Source organism: Colletes gigas, unplaced genomic scaffold (genome assembly GCF_013123115.1).
Source record: "Colletes gigas isolate AHSC1104 unplaced genomic scaffold, ASM1312311v1 Colletes_gigas_Sc00012, whole genome shotgun sequence".
NCBI classification, from domain to species: Eukaryota; Metazoa; Arthropoda; class Insecta; order Hymenoptera; family Colletidae; genus Colletes; species Colletes gigas.
The window spans coordinates 5,562,903-5,586,386 of NW_025106641.1; the positions used below are offsets into that span (position 1 = coordinate 5,562,903).

A 23,484-nucleotide genomic window follows, 5' to 3' on the forward strand; every position below is an offset into this window, starting at 1 on the left:
ACAGCCGATTGCTTTTTATGATGTGTTCGGGTTCGATCGTCCGTTCAAATCATTCTCGTACAACGGAGAAACTAAAGTTGTATATCTTAATTTCCTATTCGTTAATCCACTTCTCTTCTTCCGCTTACCTCTCGTCCTCGTTACGATATGACGTGTATACGTATTGACCTGGCTGATTGATTCCGACCGGCTTCTTTTAATCCTTCCGGCACAACCGATCCGCGAACCTTTCTGTACTTCGACGCAAAGCGTTCCATGTTTCCTTTATTCACGAATTTAGAAGTCAGAGCTTCGCAGCTCTATCAGTCCATTCGTCAGTCGCATCGTTAACGACTGCTCCTTTGTCATATCCTTGGATGTATCGGTGAAACGTCTCACTACGATTTTATTCATGAAATTTCGCATAAAATCAAACGCACGAAGGACTATATTTTGGACGTCTTCGTCCGTCGACAGTTTTATGTTTGAATCGAAAACCTGAGGACGTTGTGATTATTTTCCATCGATCCATTATTAGTAATTCCACCGTATCGTTTGTCACAAACATAAAACTGTATATTCCCTACCGAGAAATGAACGATGGCACACCTGTGCTACGATACAGTAGTTGGACGTTAACGATACTATTCGAGGATTGCATTCGTGGCTCGCTTGCTAAAATAGCGTTGAAACAATATAGCGAATTCTGACGTTATATTTTTCCCCCCAATTAGTTGTCTCTTTCCATATGTAATAGTAGTCCGAATATCCGTCGCGCCGGAGGGGTTAACACGTGTGTCAGATCCGTTTGTTCAGGACCGCTTGAAAAAGCCCTACCAAGTTAAGAAAATATGCAGGGATATCTCCGTAATTAAGTCGCTAGTTTTTATACAGATATTTAACCGTTACGAACGTGCGGCTCGTGCTTCATAAGCGGAAACATTTTTCGAGGAGCGTGCACGCTGCCTGATTGCAGGAAGTACTTACGTTACGAAGCATAGTTGTAATTTCGTAAGTCCTCTTCTCCCTGTGTGTCTATCCGATTGGACGCAAAAAGCAACGAGAATTTATAAAAAATCCGTACATAGAGAGAGAATGCTCTTATCTTCCATCGGTAGCCACGATTTCAGGGCTTGGAAACTGTTATCGTGTCAGTTTCGGTTCCAGAAACAGCTACGAAGAACTTTTACTCCGAACAACTGTTACAAAGGAACCTTCTTTTTTTTTTCAACGGTCGATTTTAGGTTCCTCGCGGCTCAGAATAGAAGTTGTTCGCGATAGTTTCGACCAGAACTTTTATACAGTTATTTTCGGAAGCTTTCCAAGCCCCGGCCACGATCCTCGCCGTTATCTTTACTCGTTGAAAAATAATCCTCGTCCGTCTGCACAGGAAACGGACGTGCACGCGCGCTAACTAACGGAGAACACGCGTTTACTCGTCGAGCAAAAAAGATACTTTCTCCACGTAGAGTGGCTTCGTTCGTCGCGGGGGATTCCAACTACTTTCGCATCGGTGACGATGTCAATTGCTTTTGGTCCTTCTTGTACCTTTCGTAATTGATTTAATTTCTCTGCTCGATTCTATTCCTCTCTATCCGAGCGTTCGCGGGCTCGTCCGCGGGAAACGATAACTAGAGAGCACGTGCAGCCGTATGTACAATACACGTAGCTCGACGCGGTCATTGAAAGAACCACCGAAAATAAGAAGTAACTTTTTGGACCAGTGTTTCCCAAACTTTGCCCTCCCACGAGCCTCGTTAAGCATTTCTTCGATACGCTTCGAAACTGTTTTGAAAGAACTAAAGATCTTTTTCCTAATTTAAACAATTTCAGTTGCTTCGACACTTAAGCTTCCAAGTCTCTTTTTTGATTTTGTATGAAACTCTTTAACGTTTTAATTGTTAATAAAGTAACTTATATTCTATATTTAATTTACAATAAATTTAGAAATCCGTAGAGGTCCGCGGACGACAGTTTGAGAAACACTGTGTTAGACTGTGAATAGTCTAAAAGTGTCGCCGAATGCATGGACGTATTTAATGCGGCTCGATCGGTTTCAAGCGCTTTCGATCATTTTCTTTTCCGCGTGAGATCGAATGCGACAATGCCCCGACACAATCGTAGGTTTCCGGGTCCGGTCGGAGGGCGTAATAAAAATTGACGCGGAGGGGTTGTGTGCACTTTTTCTACTTTAATTTTATTAGGCCGAGGGCGGTCTTCTGGACGCGCCCCGTCGAGTTCTTAATTCGGCCGGAGACAGTCGTGACTGACTAGAGAGAACCGTTCCTCGCGTGACAACTTCCGTCCAACCCCTTAGGAACTCAGAACGGAATACCGCGTTCGATTCACAAAATAATCGTATTGGATTCGTGAAACGCGAACGAAATGCAATAATCGAGAACAAGCGGAACGTGTTCGGTCTTTCTCTGTCTTTTTTTTCTATCTTTTCTTCTCATTACTCTCGATGTCGTCGATCGAGCCTTCGATCGCGAAGGTTACAGACAGGAAGTTGCCGCAGAACGGAAATACGTCGCGGAGGCGATCGATAGAGATCTCCAAATACCGCGATTACCTTTCGTTAATATTTACAGTAAGCTGTCCACTAATTCAACCGTCGACGACCGTAGTCCTCGTTATCTTTTTATCATTTTCTGTCTTTATTTATTTTTTTTTTTGTCTCTTTTTTTTCTCTTTACTTTTTAATTTATTCTCTTCCCGGGGAGAGTTTCGTCGTTGATGAGTCTGTACAAAAAGTTGATGAACCGTGTGTGATCGGTGTATAAATCGCGCGCCGACACCGTGACAAAGCGTTCGAGGCGGCCGTTCCCATCTTGAACGCTGCATCGTCGTTGCCCTGGCTTCGCCAGCAATTCATCGCGATGTATTTTCATATCCTAGCTTGGAACCGCGTGGCCGCGGACCCAACCACCTAATGTCGGACGGCACGGATGTTTTTCAGGGGATGCACGAGTGCGTGTTGGTGGCCTGTGCCGGCGACGACAACGCCACGGAGAAGTCCGAGTCCAGAACCAGGTCGCTGATGCAACCGACGATGCCCTTCGCGTATCTGCCTCCTGTTGTCCTCACGATGTCCGGTGCACCGCCTGCGAGGACACACAACGCACGACAAATAATCACAGTCTTCGAAAAGGTGGGCAAGGTATCGAGATCAAGCGGTCCAGACAAGGTAGGAAAATGTTAAAAATGTCTCGTTAAGACATTCATTTTTGTAAGCCTTAAGAATTTACAAGTACAGTAATGATTTTTAAAATGCACATTTCGTACAACGTGAAATTCGATACCAGATAGTGCACGAAGGTTAGAAGTGTTCAATTTACGAATCATCACTGTAATTAGACGATGTTTACAATTGCTCGGCGAAATCACAGGATGAACCAGTACCTTTCTACTTGTCAAATGATATTTCATTTTCGAGCATTGGGTTGCAAAATGGGGAGCAGTTCAGTTGAATTTCAAATGTGTAAATCTCCGAGATTTTTGCAATACGTCGAGCACTTTCTCGAGCAGTTGTATAAGTTACAGTTACCAGAAGTTCTTCGTAATGTTGGTAATAACTCAAAGACTGTAGTTAATCTACACAACAGTAGTTTAACTCCGACGCAGAAATACGGTCTTGCAAAAGTTAAAAGCGTCACGAATTATGACATCCCGAGTGGGTATTACTGACAACTTTTTGGTGGAAACTACTATCGCGCGAGTATTCTTGGTTTACGAACTCATCAGTTCTTGTCTTGACGTTGATAAAAAATTCAGATACAGTAACTTTCGTTCTATTTCGATTCAAAGTTTCATTCTTGTTGGAAAGCCCGCGATGCGTGGGAGGTTTACATCGATTTGACGATCGTATCGGATTTCATTAAGCGTTTTACTCACCAACGTAAAGACCCGTGTCGGTGTTCAACTGTCTCAACTGTCCTGGCGACGACGCCGAGACCCCGGTACCGCTGTCGACGACCAACGACGCCCACTGTTCGTTCCTAAAGATATATCGGCGTCAACTTCGGAACATCGGAACTCGATTAAGAACTGTTCATCGAATTAAAACTTTCCGATACGGTTACGAGTCGGAACTTTGCAACGTAGTTACCTAACTGCCCGAACGCGGTGCCATAGATCATCGTCCAGTCTCGTTAAATTGTACCGTAGGACCGCTTCGCCGGAGCCCAAGTTATAAGCTAAGGTCAGGTAACCACGGTCCAAGCCCAGAGCAAGAAAATCGTCGTTCTTGTCCCTTTGTTCTTGCGGGTCCGCCTGTCGTCCGCTCCAAAGCAGCAAACCGCTACTGCTACTCGCTCTGAATCTCATGTTTATGTCCACCCTGTAGCTTATTATCCTGCGGAACATTGTTTTAGCGAAAGGTTATTGAAACGGTTATTAGCAACGAAGTAATTTGTAGAAGCCTATTTCAAGTTCTTTCACCAACCTTTTCATCGTGTCCGCGTCGTTGTAGTGAAGGTAGCTCTCGCTCCCGGAGAAGCTGGGCACGGATCTCTCGTATCGCGTCCCAACGTTTGATTTCGCTGGCGAGGCACCGAGGATCGTATTGTCGTCCGGTGCTGGACACGGATGCGGCATACCAGGTCGACAGCGACACGTGAATCGGTCTCGAAGCGGACGACATTCCGCGTCTCCGCAAGGCCTCGCCTCGCACGCGTGTCCGCAATTCCCCACGTTCACGCCGCCGAGAGCCTCGGCGAGAATTCCAATCTGCACACAGAAAACCAATACGTTTCACAATTCCCTGCAACGATTCGTAATCGTGACCCGTTCGACGTACTACTTAGAATTACTGGACAAGTTGCTAAGACAGTACATGTTTTGCAAATCAAATCCGTCCTTTTGAAGTATTGACTTAAAGTTAGATAACTCATATTAATGTAACTGCAACGAGTGTCAGAAAATCTATCGTTAAATGAGCAGTTATATTTCTGTATCGTGTACGCTAAACTTTGGAACATTTTAGCGGTTTTGATTTTATTTCTATTAGGAAAGGGTGAATTTGGCTCGCGAAAGGGCTGAAAACGATTAGTCCTACGGCGGGATTACGGGCGCGCAATTCCCGAGGCGCGACCGTGCGTAAGTTTTCAGAAGGGCTCTACGGCATTACGTTGGATTTAATGCTCGCCGGTGTATTCGTGAATTTATAAGTAGACAATAGTTCTTCAGCGACAAAAGGGAAATCCAAGTCGGTGCACTTCGGTGCAATAAAAGCGCAACCTGCAGCCCCCGTGGCCCTCGAAGGGGATTTTAAAGAGTTAAAGTGCACAATGCGTGCATTCATACGGTCTAATGCCATTATAAATATTTATGCTCGCCAGTCCCGTAAGATAATTTCCTCCGAATGGAACCATCCGGACCGTTAATAAGTATTTTTCCCTCTCGGCGGAAACCTTTCAAGGATTCAGATTGTTGTTTGGAGGAAAGATAAATCGCATATTTTTGGGGAAACAAAACGATCAATTTAATAGGATCAGTTGCCCTAATATAAAGCAATTATTGCAATATTGCTATTGGCGATGTATTCTCATTTGTTGAAACTAGAGTGCATTTGTCTGAATTCCAAAGCAATGTTCGTAAAAGAATATTGAAGAAAATATCGCAGTCTGAGTTTTTGCAAGGTGATCTTCGACCTAATATTATACATAATTATCAGTCAAAAGAGCATAAAATACTTAAGCTTTTATCAAAGTCCTCCAAGCAAGTGGAACATCTGTATAAAAAAAAAGTATTCCATATTAGGGCAACTGACCTTAACTGGAACTTTAATAAACGCTCCAAAATTGATTCCAGCCAGGAATTTTCCAATCATTAAATCATAAATTATAATTGTCAGATACAAGCGTGGCTATCGAGTTGTTATGTTTAGTTTTTCCTGTTTGTCCAATTATTGAGACACCGCGAGAATATATTGGACGAATAATATTTCGATAAATAAATTACGTACCTCGCGACGATTCAGAATGACGGTCTGAATGCAGCCTACGAAGCTGGCGGTCGTCTTCATCTTGGGCGAGTACATGTCCGTGGACAGTGCGCCGCCCAGGTAAAGGTTCAGCGGCAGAGATAGTTGCGTGAAGGCGCCGGGCGCCAGGATTTCCTGCGGAGGATCGTCCTCCACCTCGAGTGACGCCAAACGTCCGGTTCTCGAAACTCGCACGTCGACCCAATCGCCGAGACGCACTGGTTTCTCGCTTCTGAAACATCGATCGTCGCGTCAGGTTTCTACCACAGACGAGATATACGAGTAGACCTTGCCCCATTACTAAATAGTCACCCAGTGGTAAATTCGAATGATTCTGGACCGTTGAGGATTGATAACACCCGAATTCGTGGATTCTCTGATAGGTAACGTTTCGAGGTAACAACGAAACGTAGTGTTTAGCGTGTGGAAGAATCGCGTAGTCGAAGAGTGTTCGTGGTCCGATTGCTTAGGGTCGCAGAAGAAGCGTGACGTTTCCAAACCGGCCTTAATAAAACCTCGTGGCGAGGGTCGCGAGAATCTATAGCGGGGGAAAAAACTAGGCAGAATGAAGTCCCGCCGCCGTGATTCCGGTCAAACATCGTGAATGCGAATGAAGTTTGCTCATGGATAATATTTCGCTGAGGCGGCCACGTTCGGGGATCGCGTAGGGTGAGAGAGTCGTCTATTGCAGTGATTCTCAACGGAATACATTGGAAGGACACATACGTTTCTATAAGAACGCTATTTTAAATAAAAAATGCCAATAGTATTGCAATTTAACGGAAGAGTGACTTTATATAATGGTCTTCTAACTTCTTCGGATTTACAGTCTAAACTGTGCTTTTATTTCGTTTAAATTCACTGTACGAGTGTTTTACGTACTTTCATTCAACTGCTTTTGAAACTTTCTCAAAACCTAAAAGCGTGTTAAAATTAACAATATAAATGCTGCAGCGCGATGGAAGCGAGGATTTATAATGTTAATTTCAGTCCTGTTAGCACGGAACGAAGCGTAAACGATTTAAACAGAGTAGAGGAGTCGAAAATGGAGGTTTGCCAGAAAATGTAGAACTTACGAATATTTAACGGGGGAAGCGTGAGGAGCGAAAGAGAAGATTTGCAACGTTTTTCTACATTACTGTCGCGAGGAAGTATAACGAATATCCTATCCTTGACTTCACCATAAATTTCGTCTCATAATTCTAGTTCTTCATACTAAATCTTACTAACAGTATAGTTAGAAGTTGAAAACTGTGCAATCTAGAGTAAATAAAAGCATCTCTGACACTTAAAAAGTGTTTTCATACAGAGATGAAAACGCGAATCAAACAACGCATCGACCCGACGAAATCCAGTATAAACGATTCGGTGTTATCGATCATAGCGTAATTAAATTAACGTACTACAACCGAGGGTTGCTGGTGTTTTTTTCTTTTAACATCACCTGCGCGAAAACACGGTTCTTCCGGCGGTCGGAAAATATTTCGCGTTCATTAATCACGATTCGCTTGACGGTTAACCGGAGTGTGTTATTACTTTCGCGGAAATCAAACATTGTTCTGTTTTACATACAAAGGCAAACGAGCGGTGTTTACACTGGCTTTATGAAACTCTTCGATAAACACCCTTTTTATCCAGTCGGATCTTTCGGGGCTATGTTCGTCGCTTCGACGAAATAATATCCGTGGGCAAACTTCGTTCGCATTCGTCATGTTGAACGACGAACCGGCTCCGTCATTATTCCCCCCTCCATACGATTCCATAATCTCCAAAATCCCTCTCGACCTTTCGATATTAACTCGCCACAGAGTATGTTTTGAATTGTTCAGAAAATAGCGTTTCAAACAAACTATACCAGTCAAGCTCTCGACGATTGTTATTTGCTTATATTAACTAGTTAAAACAAATAATATCGTGTAAATAACATCTGTGCTTACGAACACTTGAAACAAGTAGAAATAGCCAGTGATGATCAGACTCGATGAATTATCTTGAGAGGAGAAACTTTAGAGATAATTGAATTTGAATATTTATTTACTTGTACTGTTCTCCGTGAAAATATTAGTCTACATTTTAGGTCTTATATTTTCACGTAGAATCACCTTCTTTCAGAGTGAGAAGGCAAGATTTAGCTGTTCTACCAGGAAATAATTAAGCAACGTTTCAAGTTCCCTTACCCGTTGAATGTTTCTTTTTTTCGAGAGCTCATCGACTGTAATTTGAGAGACACTGTCGTAGACCAACCCTGTGCCTTGGAGGGCGCACGTACTGATTTTCCATCATGAATATTCAGAGGCTTAATTCGCGATGAGGCCGATCGACGTCGATACATCGTTACCAGCAGATAGGACGGATTAAACGATCCGGTCGGTTCTTTCAACACCGACGTCGAGCTTCGTTAATCGATCGCATCTCGCGTAAACTCGTTATACCGCGTTACAAGCGACGTAATCAATGCAACGCGTATCCGGACGGTCTTTTCTAAAAGTCGTTTTTCCTTCGATTTTTTCGCTCCGTCGCGTTCCGATTGTCCTCCGCCGTCGCGAACGTCCCGTAAAATCAACTGCAAGTCCCTTCCACGCTTATTTCGAAAAACATCCCCGTCGAAGTCTCCTATCGAAGATAATTTATTCCATTTTTCTCGTTTCTGTGTTGCAATTCTTTTTATCGTCGCGAAACAATGTAAAACCGTTCGTTTAAACAATAAACGGTAAGCGCAACCGGAACAGCAACTTTTCCACGCGACGACGAGGGCTTCGAATCCCCTCGAACACTTCCACGCGAAATGGTTAAAAACACAAACTAAACTTGCGCCCACGAAGAGAAATAAAGGGTGAATTTACTTTCTCGGAAAGCTTGCTTAACCACAGACGCGTTGAAGCCGAATACGGAAACTTTCGTACCAATTAAAATACACTTCCCCGTCTAATCAAGCGCAAACGAGGCGGCCATAGCCGGTCCCGACGACCTGTTTCCCTTTTTTTTTTTTTCACCCCAGTTGCCCTATGCACGCTCCCAATAAAATTTCAATATCCGTTCGCGGCCCTTATCCGTTCACCGGGAGGCCGGCATGTAAACGACTCAATTAGAGGCAGGACCTGGCCCGAAAGGAGTAACGAGGAAATTGAAAGGAACAGGTCGGAAAGGGGCCGTCCTGGACGTCGAACACGGTTCGAGTATCGAGGGTCGATCATCGGACGGAATCGACTTACCTCAAAGTGGCGGGTCCCGTTCCCAGGTCGAAGGTGAACTGTACGTGTCCCGACGAGAGGTACAAAGCGATGAAGTCCCCGGTAGCGTCGCTATGGTGGCCGTTGTAAAGTATAACGCCGTCCACGGCGGTTGGTTTCAACGTGACAGCCAATTCCAGCCAAGATAGCGACGTGTCGGCCAATCCCGGATACCGAAGATAAGAGGATCCGTTGAACAACGGCACCTGCAAGCCAGAGAATCCATCGGACATGGTTATCTTTCCTACCGGCAGATTTTCCCAAGGAAAATTCTCCGTTCAGGGACGTTCGATCCTTTCTCGTTAGACGAGGGCGTTGCCTTTCTCGTACAGGCTGAGATATACCTCCCACAATTTTAATTCTAATAGAAATGCCACGGCAAGTGGTAACAAAAGTTTTATTTTACCATCGAGACTCGGTTTTGAGCAGTGAAATTAACATTTGATCCAAACCACCTTTTCTTACCTTTGGAGGTTGCTGTTCTAAACGAGTTTGAACATAGGATTTGGGCTAGATTAAATATGCAGTTTATTTATACAGGGCAAAATAAGACGAAAATCACGAATACCAATTTGTTGATCGAAGCTTCGTTAAAAAATTATTGGTATTTTTGATGTTCATCTTATTTTGGCTCCTAGAATCTCCCATTAAAATTATTCCCAAAGGTGGTCGAATCTGTATAGTTAAATTAATTTTTTATCGAATATCGTGATAATATATAATTTCGCATTGAGAATGAATTTAAAATGAACGTAAAATTCTACGTTAAAGTATTTACGTATTACGTATCAAGACTTTGCTTAATCAGAAACTCATCAACGATTCGTAAAATGAATTAGAAAAGGTACTATTTTTACGGTCGCTTGAATGCCCCAAGCTTGTACATCATCGAGGATATCTCAACTTGTTGCGGGGTAGGATCGACTGTTTCGGGCCGAAGACCGTCTATAAAATGTTAGACAAGGGAGCGCCATAAATCGACCGATTTTTCATCGACGACAGAGAAAAATCGCGGACCATAAGATGCTCCCGAGGTCTTCCTCGGCGGCCACCGAGAAGTCGTCTGGCAACGACATTATTTCCCGGTGGTGGCTGGCCCTTATTTTTCCCGGGGTTATCTCGCGGCGTCAATTTTCGAAATGACGTAGTTACCGAACAGGAAGACCGTTTCGCGAGCAAGAGGTTCGCCCGTCGTATATACAGCCGTTGAATTAAAGCTGGCGAGTTCCGGGGATCGCGCGTGCCACACATTATATCGTCGCATAAATTCCATCGACTATCGTAACGGATACCGCGACCAGGTGATAGCAAGAAGAATAAATGTGACATTCTCGGAAAATGGGCGGGAATAAAATTCCACTTCATACACTCCGACGAAGAAGATACATTTCGTAAAATAAATTTTCGAGATCGTAGTAACAGTTTGCCAAAAAAGATTTGTTAATTTCCGGGATTTATATCCGTGGCTCCTTTCTCGGGAAGATACAATAGTGCGTCAAAATGTTAACCGCCGGCTCCATAAACCTGCGGCGTTGAGCGCCCGAACGAAACGAAATTATTATCAGTAAGATAATTGTTCTGGCACTGGAGGATGCTGCCGGGGCGTAAACTTTTATTGCGGATCAATCATCGTAAAAGTAACCGAGCAAGCGGAGTTTAAAACGATTCGTTTAAACGTTTCGACCATTAAGCGGTTCTGGTCCCCTCCGGTAACGCGCGGGTTTATTGTTACTCGACAAAAGAAACTTTCTATCGCGGGATTTCGACTGGATTAAATATCAAATTTATTGAATGGTTTTACGTTCCGGGGGGATCCTAATGAAAATTCGCGTATTTAAAAATAATTTCGTCGAGGGTTCGCGTGAAAGAACATTAAGGACGAAAAGGTGGTGCGTGAGGAAATATCGAGGGGAAACGAAAGAGAATGATCATTGCGGAGGACGTAAAATATAAATTTTAAGCGTAGCCCGGTATTAAAATTACTCCCTTAGCGCGCCGGAAGTAATATCGGCCGACATGCCGATACCAATTTTATCAGACGCGCTTCCGCGCGTCTACGCGGGCTTTTAATGCGCCCGCCATTGTTATAATCGATATCGCCGTGGTATAGCCGCGCATAATCCCCCGTATATTTCGACGCACACGTGCGTGCACACGTGAAGTGGCGTCTGCGGATGAGGGGACAAATTGATCGGTATTATGCCTCCGTGCCCGTTGAAACGTTTAAAAAATCGCCAAGGAACAGAAGGTAAAAACCTTTGTCGACGCGAAATATCGCGGCACGCGTATCGCTCGTCGTATAAAATATTCCCGGCGACGAAGTGGAGCGTTTCGTCGATTTAATACGCTCGAGATCGTCGAAAGCGTCGATTGTTACCCGACGTTTCAAGAATTCAATACGCCGTGCAGGGTGTAATTAAGCGCGATACTCGATGATTCGTTCCTACGAGCACCGATTTCCACGGACTCTTTAAACGTTCCCCTTATAACGTACAATCGTTGTCGGATACTTTGGAGGATTGAAACTGCACGACTTAATAGAACCGAATACCTTTTCATCTTTCCTCCAATCCTCTTAACTTTAAAGTCCAGTAATATTTGCAATTATTGGCTCTTTTATGGAAGTTTTGTTCGTTGCAGTCGCTATGTTTGTTTCGATCTTCAAAATTGATTCTCTCGAAAACGAGGCCTTTCTACCTATTTTGGAATATTTAACATAGAAACGACCACTGAAATAGTCAGTACGTATTCGCAATGTTATTTCGAACAACTGCATTCGATTTTTGTTTTGCTCGGGTTCGTACATCCACGGTGTACGAAATTTCCGGAGAAAACTGATCAATCGACGCCGTAGGCAAAGGGCTTGTATTACGTATCCTGGATAACCGTATTTCCCGGTGAACCGGAACTTCCTTTAAACTCGTCCGACAAACAGCCACGAAGGACTGGAGCTAACAAGTGTCACTTGAAACTCAAACTCGTTCTCGAACTCCGAGAGTACAGCCTCGCCTCCCCTTTAATTCCATATAATACACACTTCCGACAATTCGATCGAATTTTCCGAAAGCTTTATCGGCAGAGACTTCAAAAGCACCGTTGCGCGTCGTTACGAATCCTTTCGTTCGCCGCTAAAGGATCGAATGGAAAGTTCGCGGCGAACGGAGTCGCGTTTACCCGCGATTTAATTAATCGCTGGCGTCTCGAATTCACCGATCGATACAAGATGTTCTCCAACGTCTCTCTTCTTTATAAATAATTGGGTAAAATTCTACAATGTAATTTTATGATCGACAGATCGCTCAGGCTATTGCATAGTTCTGATTAATTTTGTCAATATGTTATTCCACGAATGAAACCGAGCAAAGCGTGTTTTCGTTGGAGTATCGAGCAAACATCGGTTAAAAAATTTCATAACAGAATATTGTCAGGGCTCGTAACGATCCGTTTATTATCGCAAAAGGAACGCGACGAGATTGCAGGGGGACTGTTCGTCACGTCGAACGAACCCGATAAGCAAAGTGGAGGATCTTCACCGGGGGCGAGGACGTCGTCGTCGCGAGAAAATTGTTTCCCTCGTGGGATCTTTCATGCTGCTGGTCTTTCGCATAATACAGGGTCACTTTCCTGCACGGACCCGTGGGATCGGGTTATCGCCAGGATGCCTGGCTTTTACTCGCGCAGAAAGGAAATCGGGTCAGCGGTGCGTCGGAGGACATAAACGACGCCCGAGGTTCTGCCACGCCTCGTAACAATTTTCAAAGTGACGACCCTCCCGCGCCAAATTAAATTGTACTTCTCGTGCCTCGATTTTTTACCGCCCACTTAACTGAAGGTTCTCGTTACGAACGTTAACGCCTTGCCCTGCGATTTAATTCCAGACCAAGCCCGAAATAAAACAGAAATAACTGGGTCGACAACCTTAATCTTCTTTCGGAGAGATATTTCAATTTTAGAAATCCAATGTAATCCCGACACTACCAATAAAAGGTGATAAACACTTTGTCCAATCTGTGGTTAAACGCCATCAAATTTTAATCAGTTGTTCACTACACTCCTATGAGACATTATATTTTCGGTAATGAATTTTTTTCTCGAAAATGCGTAGGATTTCGGTGGTATGTCTATTCACCAAAAATGATCGTAATGCAGCCTTGCATCCGAAAATAATTTTTTCAGAACGATTCGAATGTTTTTTTTTTCGCCGAAAAATTTAAGGGGAATAGCTGTACGTATGGTCAGACATTATATTTTCAGTAATCAATTTTTTTCTTGAAAGTGCGTAGGATTTCGGGGGTATGTCTATTGACCAAAAATGATTGTAATTGACCCCTGCAATCGAAAATATTTTTTCCAGAACGCGATTTGAAATTTTTTTTCCCATAGAGACATTTAGGTAGCTATAGTGTAAAAAACATGTTTTATTTATTTAAATTTACCTGCAAATCCACCCTGGTCTCGCACAGGTCGCCGGTGTATCCGAGAGGACAGAGGCAGACAGCTGTGTCGCCGCCAGTAGTCAAGCATTTCCCACCATGGGAACAGGGCACCTTGCTGCACCTGTCCGCCGTGCATTCCTCTGCAACGACAACAATAAATCATTCGTATCGATTCTCTATCGTACAGTGGCGTAGCTAGAATCTCGTTCCACGACACCGCGAAATCCTTCCGCGATAAAACCGACGAAACTGTCGACTGTTTACGATCGCGGAGACTCGTTCGAGAAACGTCGATCCATTCTTTAGCTCCCAGTATATTCAACGACACTATTCGGGCGGATATTTCACAAAACCGCGACAGCTTTCGTTCGATTCGATCACCGGTACCAAGATGGCCGCCAAAATGATGAAACTCGTCTGGTGTCAGATTCTATATTCAAAGTTACAGAACTCACAAATATTATTTGTCAACAATTTACGTTATTATAATATATATTTTAATTGAAAGAAAACTCGTAATTTTAATGGAATCGTCATCACGACGAGTTTCAGCGAAAACATGTGCAATCGATGTTAGTTTAGTACAACGGTATTAAATGATAAATTGGTATGAGCTCTGTATAAAAACAACGTTGACCTATATTTTGCTAACGTTGAGTGTTTTTCACGTATCATATTTTTGTTAAAATTTTCCACCGGAGTATTTATGGGCTTATGTTCGCGTTCACTTCCCTCTCATTTCTATTCATAGAATATACTGATAAAGTTTGGCCTGAAAATCGAAAACATACACACTCGGGAAATCCTATATACGAGGGAATTGAAATACTGTGTTCAGTCTCGCCTACTATAAGACGAACATTTACGTAACTCGGATCTAAAGGACACGCAATTTCCATCGAAGGAATCTGAACGATCGCAGTGTAAGTTCTTGTCGCGATAGTTGAGCTGGAAAGAACGGTTTATTGAAATTTAGGTGTAGTCGATTCGCTATACACCAAGATTTTGAATGAAAAAAACTTTTAAATAAATGGGCTTAAATTTATTCTTTATTTCCATTTCTTCCACGCAAATTCTCTATCATTTTCTCTGGAATTCGAAAGTCAGTAAATTCTCGCCCTATTTCGAAATTATCAGAGCGTCCGAGTCTCGTGAAATAAATTTTACAATGTACAGAAAAAAACGTTCTCGCCTCTCGGCGACGGAACTAAACTACTTGTTGGTTGTGTTATGGCCCCCAGGGCACAACCTCGTATCGTTTGCTTTGGAGTTTATAGAGTTGCGACTAACCCGAAACTCTTGTTTGATCAGAAAAGAGCTCTGAACTTTGTGTACAAAATTAATACGTTCAGCCGCTAAAAAGACAAACTGACTTCATTTTCTGCGAATTTCTTCATTTTCAAACTGTTACTTTTTATGCATCTGATTGTTTATTTAACGGTTGCATAAACACTATCAAGAGACACCTTTCAAAATTTTAACTAAAAATTATTTCTCCTCGATTGACTTTTTCGCTTTATAAAAATATTATTTTATCAGATACGCGTACAGCCGGTAGAAATAGTGTTAAAATCCATTCTCGCGGGTCGGAGGGGAAAAATGAAATTCAGACGCCAAGTCGTGGCCCGGAAATGGAATAGACGCAAAACGAAGCAATACGGTGGAAAATGCACGCCATCGTACGTATTCAGAACGACGTCTGGGGGCTGCACCGACCTGGAAACGATTAACATTCGAAATAACCTGATTTTCCAGTAATTAGAGTTCAGATCCTGGCTGCACGGTCTTCGATTCGCTCTTCCTTTAAGTGCCTATCCTCATTAGTAAAAAGAAAAAATCGATTTCTTTCCATTTTCTGAAAGTTTGAAGTATTCAGAATGCCTCCCTGCAAATTGGCATTCGAAAAACTGGGACCCGTTGAGTCGTTTCAAGACTTCGTAATTTAACTTGAAACTTCAAAGCTGTTATTAAGCAGGATTCTTAAAAAGCAAAGGAACGATTTCAAATTTTATTGTACTCGCTTTAAAATAGATTACTGACTTTTTTATAAGCAAAATTCTTTACAACGATATTCGTTTAGTTTACAATGTCAGTATAGAAAGTTATTTCGTTAGTCTGTTCTTATTAATGCGTAGGGAATGTTGAATTAAAAACAGAAAGGGCAAAGTAACACCCGGTAAATTGAGAAACTTCGATCCGGCGATTTCGTCTCGTTTCGAGTTCGCCGACCCCCATTGAATCGAATAACCTCGATTCCATCTCGAAGGAGGGAACTTTAAAAATCGTCTGGGTCATTCATTATTACGGAGTCCATACCGGTCACGTACCCTCCACTTCCTTTTACTACCACCGCACTCGCCGTTTCTTCCGCTGGAATTGTATTTTATCCCGTGAAAGTAATCCGATTAACCCGCCACGAAATAGCAAACAGGGTGAAACTTATTCCGTGGAAGCCTTCCTTTTTTTACGCCAATTTCCCTCCGCGATTTCAGGCATCAAATTTTAATTCCACCGGCGTTAATAATTGCTCCCAGAACTTTTTGCACGCGGAACGTGTAAATAACGTTGAGAATTTCTACATTACAGTCGACTCTTTCCTACTTAGAACGTTTACAACTCCGATTTTTCGACCGTGTTCTATAAAAATTGATTACAAACCAAAAATATATTCTATTTAAAAAACTCGATAACCTATTGTTTGAGGATGGGGAGGAGGCGGTTACTTTTCTGGGTATTCGTGAAACGAAGTCACGATGAGCGTACGATATACTTTTACGTCGTTTTGCGTCTCCTTTTTTACCACGACCGGGGGTCTTCGACGTCGCCGCGTGGTTTTCCTTTTGAGGACCGGCGCGCGGTCCAGCCGGGGACCAAAAAATGCATTGGTCTCGGGAATGCGCTCCTTTGATGTATTGTGCACTTTGTCCGAGAATGGAGATATACCTGGCGGAGTGGTCAGACGTCTATCGTCCAGAGAGAAACCGAGAATGCCCTTAAAAGCTGTCTCCAAAGAGGTTACGCTCCGAAGGATTATACGTATCTCCTTCTCGAACCTTTCAACGGAGATTTGGTAGTCGATTGACCGATTTTGGGGACGTTCTTGGCTATTCCTGATAAGGGGAGGCGCGCGAACTTCGATCGTTACTCCGCTTTTAACCCTTTGAGGTGTTTTTTCCCCTCCCTCGTTCGACGTTCCGCGAATCACCGATGGATCTGTTGTCTACCAAGTTTGCTAAACAGATACGAGCGCTGAAGAGCCAATTAGAGGGACAGAATATATGCGTGGGAGCGAAGTGTGCACTGAAAGCAATAATAAAACGCGTTCCATGTTGTTTTCCCATTGTGTTTACCCAGCTCGCATTTACATGCCCTACATATGTATGTATATTTCGGTTTACAATTGCGACGTTATTCCATTTCGGAATGCCTCCTCTATATTCTTTTCCCGTTTTATACGTATGGAAATGCAAACTCACGATCAGCAAAGCAATAAATACACGATTCCTTCTGAATAATTATTTATCGTTTTCTGTTTTATTAATCTATTTCGTTCAATTTTTGCACGCGAAAGTGATTAAAGCTAGAAAACAATTTTAAGAATATCAACTTCTACCAGCGACAAAGTCGTTCGAGGGGGAGAAGACACTCGATGATAAATCAGAGGGCTTAAATAGTAAACGCCGTAGGATTTTCTAGCGAAATTCATGCGACACCTGTTGTGTTCCGTGATATAGGGGTTAATTCGCGCGACCGATACGGTCCAGCTTTCTGGACGTAATGTAACAGCGGAACGCCTAATTATGGATCGCGATGTTTCATCAGCTGCGATTATTTTCGACCGGAATTGCGAAGCTCGGATTACCGCGGCGAAATAGTCTATTACACTTTTACATTACGTTGTTATCCGGCGAATGCTTCCACTTTCGAGAATTCATTTCCGCCTGGTTCGCGAGCTCTCGTCTTCTCGAGACTCATGGAATTATTAATTACCGCGAATAGTTCCCGAGAAACACATAACAGGAGAGTCGAATCTGCTACGAATACACAAAGAACGATCCTCGGTTCTGACTTTAGTTGCTTCTCGATTAAGGAGCTCCAGCAATGATATTAGAAATTCGTGTTTAATAGAAACTGTTTCAAAATGTCTTGTACAGGGTACGAAAAATATTCTGTATTTTAATGGTTTCTACGAGTCCTTCTCTTCGAAATTATTTTAATTTCCCAGAAGTGTTAAAAAATTTATAGCAAAGTTAAAATGCCTAAATGTAAGAGAGCGAGATCCGTATCGAACTTTGCATTCTCTAAAATGTTCAGTGACTCATAGATGGTAGCGTAGGTGGACCGTACTGTGTTCAACTAAAATCGATGACCTGTTCAGGTTGAAAACGAGTACCGTCGGTGTTCGAATCTTTTTGCGAGCGACTGTAGCCGGGGAATACAATTATCCCCGACGCAGCCGTGCGTCGGGCTGCGTAATAATGCAAACTACACGCGTAAATACGTCCTTAAAATAATCCAGGCATTAGTACGTCGAAACGACCGGATGCGCGACGCGTATGTTAATTAACTCGCTTGGATAATGGAGCCGTGGCGCGACGATGAGGCCGCGTCGTTGGGGGGTTTATTCGGCGCGAAACGCGGAAAAACCCCGCTCGATGACAGGACCATTCAGTTTGTTTGTCGAGGAGGAATTTCGATGCCACGCGCGCGCGGAACGATGACGTCGCCTCCCCCGATAATTGATTAACGGTTGATAATTAACGCCAGTCCTTGATGCACTGCCGGCGTATCGACGAACTCCGGGCGGGCGTTCGGGCTCGCTCGCGCGATTAGCCAACCCGGCGCTCTTGTACCGACTTTGATCGTGAACTAATTACCCGGGACGAAAGCGCACTTCGGCTCAGAATTTAATTTAACGCATTCCCACGGATGCGCCCTCGTCGTCGCCGACCGCCGCTGTTACGTTAATCAATGGCTGAGAAAGAACGGAGGAATTTTCGGTACGAAGGTGGCCGCCTGCGTCTCGATGCGCCTTTGAATTTTTCAGCTCCTCGCGCGCGTACAGAAGGAGATTTTAATCCAGAATACCCCGGGGAATCCCGTCGGAACGTCTACAATGTAATTTAACGAAACGACTCCTTCGAACTTCCAACGGCCACCGGGCCAAATTAGGCGATCCTGACGGATTAATTTATTAAGGAACCTTTGTATCGATTGGTATTTTTTTTTCAATTTTGGCGATCGACGTCGTTGATCTCGGTGATCTTGAAGTAGGGCTACTCCCACTCGTATAATGGTGATTTGATATAAATGAAAGAAAAGGTAAATTGAGCTTGACAGTGGTCATGTTGAAAGCCATGGTTTCTGATCGATCACCGGAGTGCAGCATCATTGGGGTGCAGGGTGGGATGAGTTACCGCTTGGGAAAACATCACGTATTTGTTCATTTGTATACTTTGTTTACATTATTATTACAGCTCTCTGACGGTATTATAATTGGGGGTTATTTACGCGTTAATATTGATAACAAAAACAAAAACAAAAACTACTTCGTAATTAGAAGTAACACGGTGTAATAAAAATAATATTTCATTCAAAATAACTTCGCAGTAATTTGTTTAACCCATTCGCTGCCAAGCTTATATTATATGAAGCTATTAAGACGAGTATACTCGTCCCTGGCAGCGAGAATGGGTTAAGACAAAATATCTATATAAGAACAAAGTTATACAAGAACGAAACATACGTGAAACATATGAGAAATAAGGTGAATTAAATTATGAAAGTCCACTTTGAATAAAGAATACTAACCGACGTCGAAACCATTGGCTGCGTCTCCCTGCGGTGCAAGGGGGAAGCGATAGCGGTGTTCATTGGCTTCCAGATGCCGGACGCAGCCCTTAAATCCGGTCCTCACCGGAAGTCGCTCCAGGCCGGTTGTGTTTCCGGGTCCGCCGACGAAGAGCGGCTCGCGGAAGGTAATCCTCGCAAACAAACCCTGCAATCAAACCAGGAATTGTTCGGTTTACGTAGATGCATAAAGCTGTCTTGCTACGGCTTTTATGGTTGTTCAACTACCGATCGAAAGAACTCTGAGGTTAGATATAGAATGCATGGATTCATATCAGTAAAGAAATAATATCGTAGTACATTATACAGTGGTTTTATAGTCCACATTATGTGATACAAAGGTTTTCTGCTATATTGCATTCTTTTAGGAAGGATATACGCTATTAGAAACAATTGCTGTAGGTTTCTGAATTCTGAGTTCAAACGATGTTGAAAAATCCCCTGTGATCGTATCACAGTTTCGATCCTTTGGTCCGAATATTCTGTTAATCGTCAATACGCGACGCATTTCGTTAATGGAAACACGAGATCCATTCGGCACGAGATATCGTATTAGCCGCAGATGCATACCCGTTTCATGTCGAGAAAATTATTTACTGAACAAGCAATTACGAAGGAATTCGTGGCGGCGGGTTAGACGCGCGTGAACATTGTCGGAACAGAATATTCAATTTTGTAATAACTCCACGGGTTTCGTAGTTAAACGTTCCTCGTTACATTCATCTTCCATGCGGGTACATCTCAGCAAAACGTAATAAACCAAATTGATGCAGAACGCTTCACATACGGTGTTTTCAAACGACCGATATTATACCAGTTCATGACGTACTACGTAAAACCTTCGAAATAATTATCAGTTACAACGATGCAAATTCTTTGGAGACCTCCGAATCCGTCGAGAGAATTTCTTAATATTTAGTCAGTTGATCGATTGATGGGAAAAGTTGATAGAAAATAAACGCGTCAATTTTTGACAGCGAAAGGGAGATTATTTATGGGAGGGAACTCCATTTATGAACGATCCTGTAGTCGGGGAACGTCGAGAGCGTAATGCAGTCGGAGATGGCAACGATTTGCGTGGATTATGCATATCCGAGGCGGCCAATATTTGCCCAGGCGACGGTCTAAGTGTACCAACACGAATTTCTTGTATCCGTCTCGTTTCGTGCGCGTACATCAAACGCGCGAATCCTGTCAACGATCCCGTCAGGTTTCCAAGCTAATGCACTTACAAAAGTCTCGGAACTTTCCCACGAGACGCATCGACCCGGGGTCGCCGCGAATCCTGTCGTCCCTGCCTTCGTGGCTCGCGTCGCGATGAAAGGACTCGCCCCGGATCGACGGAAACTTACGACGAGACCCTTGGACCGCCCCGAATCGGGACAGAAAATAATTTTGATCGGGAATCTCGGCGACGAGAGTTATCGAGCTTCCTCGAGGATTTCTGGGCTTCCTCTTCCCGACTCTCGTTTAATCACGCCCGGGACCAGCGAGATTTTTCTGTTTTCTTCCTTACATCGGATAGGAAATTTTTTTTTTACACTTTTTCTACATTTTCTACCCCCCCGACGTTTAAAAAGATTGATTCCTCTGCGTTTCTGGTCTCTTGTAACGTTTCTATAGTTCTTTTAGATAGATGAAGTTGACTCGGACTCCAGAAACTTGAGTAAATAGCAATTTACAATTCGATATAACTCATCAACAAACTGAGCAAAATTGGTACTAGACTGAATTTGAAAAATGTAGATATAGAAAACTTCGTTATAAAAATTTATAGAAAACGCTGAAGCATTGTTTGCAATATTTCTACCCATTCGTGAATAATTGTTGAGCTTCTACGAACAATGGATTTTCTTCCAAATAAAATTTCCACTCTAACGAGCGTCGAAACACATTGACTCGCGTCTCATCGGCTGAAAAGTATCGAATGTAATTTTACCTTGCTCGAATGTTGAAATTATCGTATTCAATGAACTAAAAGATAATAAACGCGTCGTTGAAAGGTTCGAGCGGCGTACCTTTTGACTTAATTTCTCTTTTACACCAATACGCGTCGGCGCATTTGTTTATTTTATTGTAAAGATTAACTTGTCAAATTGCGTTCAAATATTGTGCAAATATTGCTTTCGACAGTCGCGAAATACGAGCGAAAAACACGTTTAATATTAATTGAAAGAGGATCCAGATTCCTGTTCGAAATTTCTCGCGAAGTAATAGTAAGTTATAATCGACTTTCGAGTTTTAATTTCACTCATAGCCCTAACTATAGCCCTGTATCCATTCGAAAGTTCGCGTTAACGATTTTAGAGTCGAACGAGGATTGTTTCGTTAAAGAATTAGAAGAATTGAAAATGTTGACATCGAGTTAACCTGGATATCCTTTAAAAAGAGGACGAACCTATTTGCATAGACTTTTTCACAAGACTGATTAATATTATTAATTTACAGAAGATAAAGAGTACAATTAAATTAAAAAATTCGGAGGTTTTCTTTTCGTAATCGAAAATTCACTCGAGTGAGGATTAACTAAATACGTCTTGGAATTGATTTTGCGCAGTTTTGAAAGAAGAAGCTCGTTTTCTGTGTTACGCGTCCCGTTTAGTTGTCCCCCTTTGACGATTCGCTTATTTCGGAAATGAGTTCCGGAGGAAGGCGAACGGTTGAACCTTCGACGGACCAACATCAAAGGGAACGAGGTTAAATTTGAATTTCTGAAAGAGCATATCTTTTGACCCTGCCCGGACGAGTCTCATTTACACTGATATTTAGAGTATTTCTCTCGGCTCGATGTTAATTGGGCTCGTTTCGCTTCCGTTGCACATCAATGTACAAGATTCGCCGGGGTCTCTCGCGATATTTTCGTAATGGCTTCCCCGCAACTCCTATCCGTCGGATCAAAAGATTTACCTCGTCCGTCACGGCGAGCCTGTAAAAGTTCCGTGAAAATTTCATGGGCCGAGGAACACAGACACAGCGAATGTATCCAAACGCTTAACGTTTCCAACCGGAGTTAGGCAAATTCCATTCGCGCGTTTTCGATCGATCTCGTAAACAAACATCTACGTACGTTTCATTCGTAAATTATTAATGAATTTTTTATTCATTGTTTCGGAATGAAATTGTTAACGTTGATTCTAACCATGAAAGCATCCGTGTAATACCGTAATTATAAATTCTGTAAAACGATATTAATGTACTGAAATGGACTTTGTATCAAAGCAAAGAATCCCGAAATATCTGAAATGGTTTTTAACGTCGCTCTTAAGACGCGACACACAATGTAAATGTAAATTCTGTATTTCTTCGAGCCCCGAGTGGTGGTTACCCCTCTTAACTTTCTTCCCAAAAGGGCTGCTCGGTGTGACGTGCAATTTATTTCCGTTCCATCCATTTTTCACGCGAAACTGCTAGCGTCTATCTGGGCCATTCGCGCCGAAACCTCGCGGGAGAGGATCCGAGGGGGCGTAAAAGGAAGGGGAACGAGGGATAATCCGTCGTTTGTAGGCGACTTTATAAGGCGGCATGATACAATCGGATTCCCCGTTGCTTCTTTGAGAAGAGACTGCTTTTGCTCGACGACGCGTAGAGCCAGCTGACGTTACGATCAGCCGTCAGATGCAGTTAATCCGCCTCCCCCGCCATCCTCCTCCTGTCTGCGGGGAGGCTAATTTCCTACGACTTCGAGGGTTTATAGACCCCGAGGAAAATGAGGACCGCAGCACTCGCTTTCTAATGAATTCCTCTCTGAAAGCTGTCGAGGCAGAAAAGGGGACGCTGTGCCTTGTGTTCCCATTTTTTCAAGATCGCTTCTTCATGATTTCTTATTTTTTTTAAATTTGCAACACGCGAATTTTTTAGGAATTTCTAATAGGAATCCCCCTTAAATTGTTACGTAGCTTTTGCGGCGTGAAATATTTAGCCAGGATTGTGTGGAAACCATTGGCGCAGCGAGTCTTTTTCTACCTTCATTTCGCCCTTCTTGCCGCATTTGGCGGCGTCTTGCGAA

The 23,484-nt window shown here is 43.1% G+C and overlaps 1 protein-coding gene across 2 annotated transcripts in view; it reads right to left on the minus strand.

Annotated features, from left to right (window-relative positions):
- Nucleotides 1-2,020: 2,020 nt before the first annotated feature.
- The window catches only part of LOC122398727 (pikachurin), a 198,469-nt gene continuing 177,005 nt past the window's right edge, over nucleotides 2,021-23,484 (minus strand). For both annotated transcript variants that reach the window (XM_043398859.1, XM_043398860.1), the window contains exons 8-15: nucleotides 19,440-19,626; nucleotides 13,629-13,768; nucleotides 9,175-9,398; nucleotides 5,945-6,194; nucleotides 4,424-4,707; nucleotides 4,088-4,333; nucleotides 3,874-3,977; nucleotides 2,021-3,083 (exon numbers count right to left, since the gene is read on the minus strand). In XM_043398859.1, the coding sequence (XP_043254794.1) occupies nucleotides 2,935-3,083; nucleotides 3,874-3,977; nucleotides 4,088-4,333; nucleotides 4,424-4,707; nucleotides 5,945-6,194; nucleotides 9,175-9,398; nucleotides 13,629-13,768; nucleotides 19,440-19,626 (1,584 nt within the window). In that variant the 3' untranslated portion in view covers nucleotides 2,021-2,934. The remainder of the gene's footprint in view (nucleotides 3,084-3,873; nucleotides 3,978-4,087; nucleotides 4,334-4,423; nucleotides 4,708-5,944; nucleotides 6,195-9,174; nucleotides 9,399-13,628; nucleotides 13,769-19,439; nucleotides 19,627-23,484) is intronic.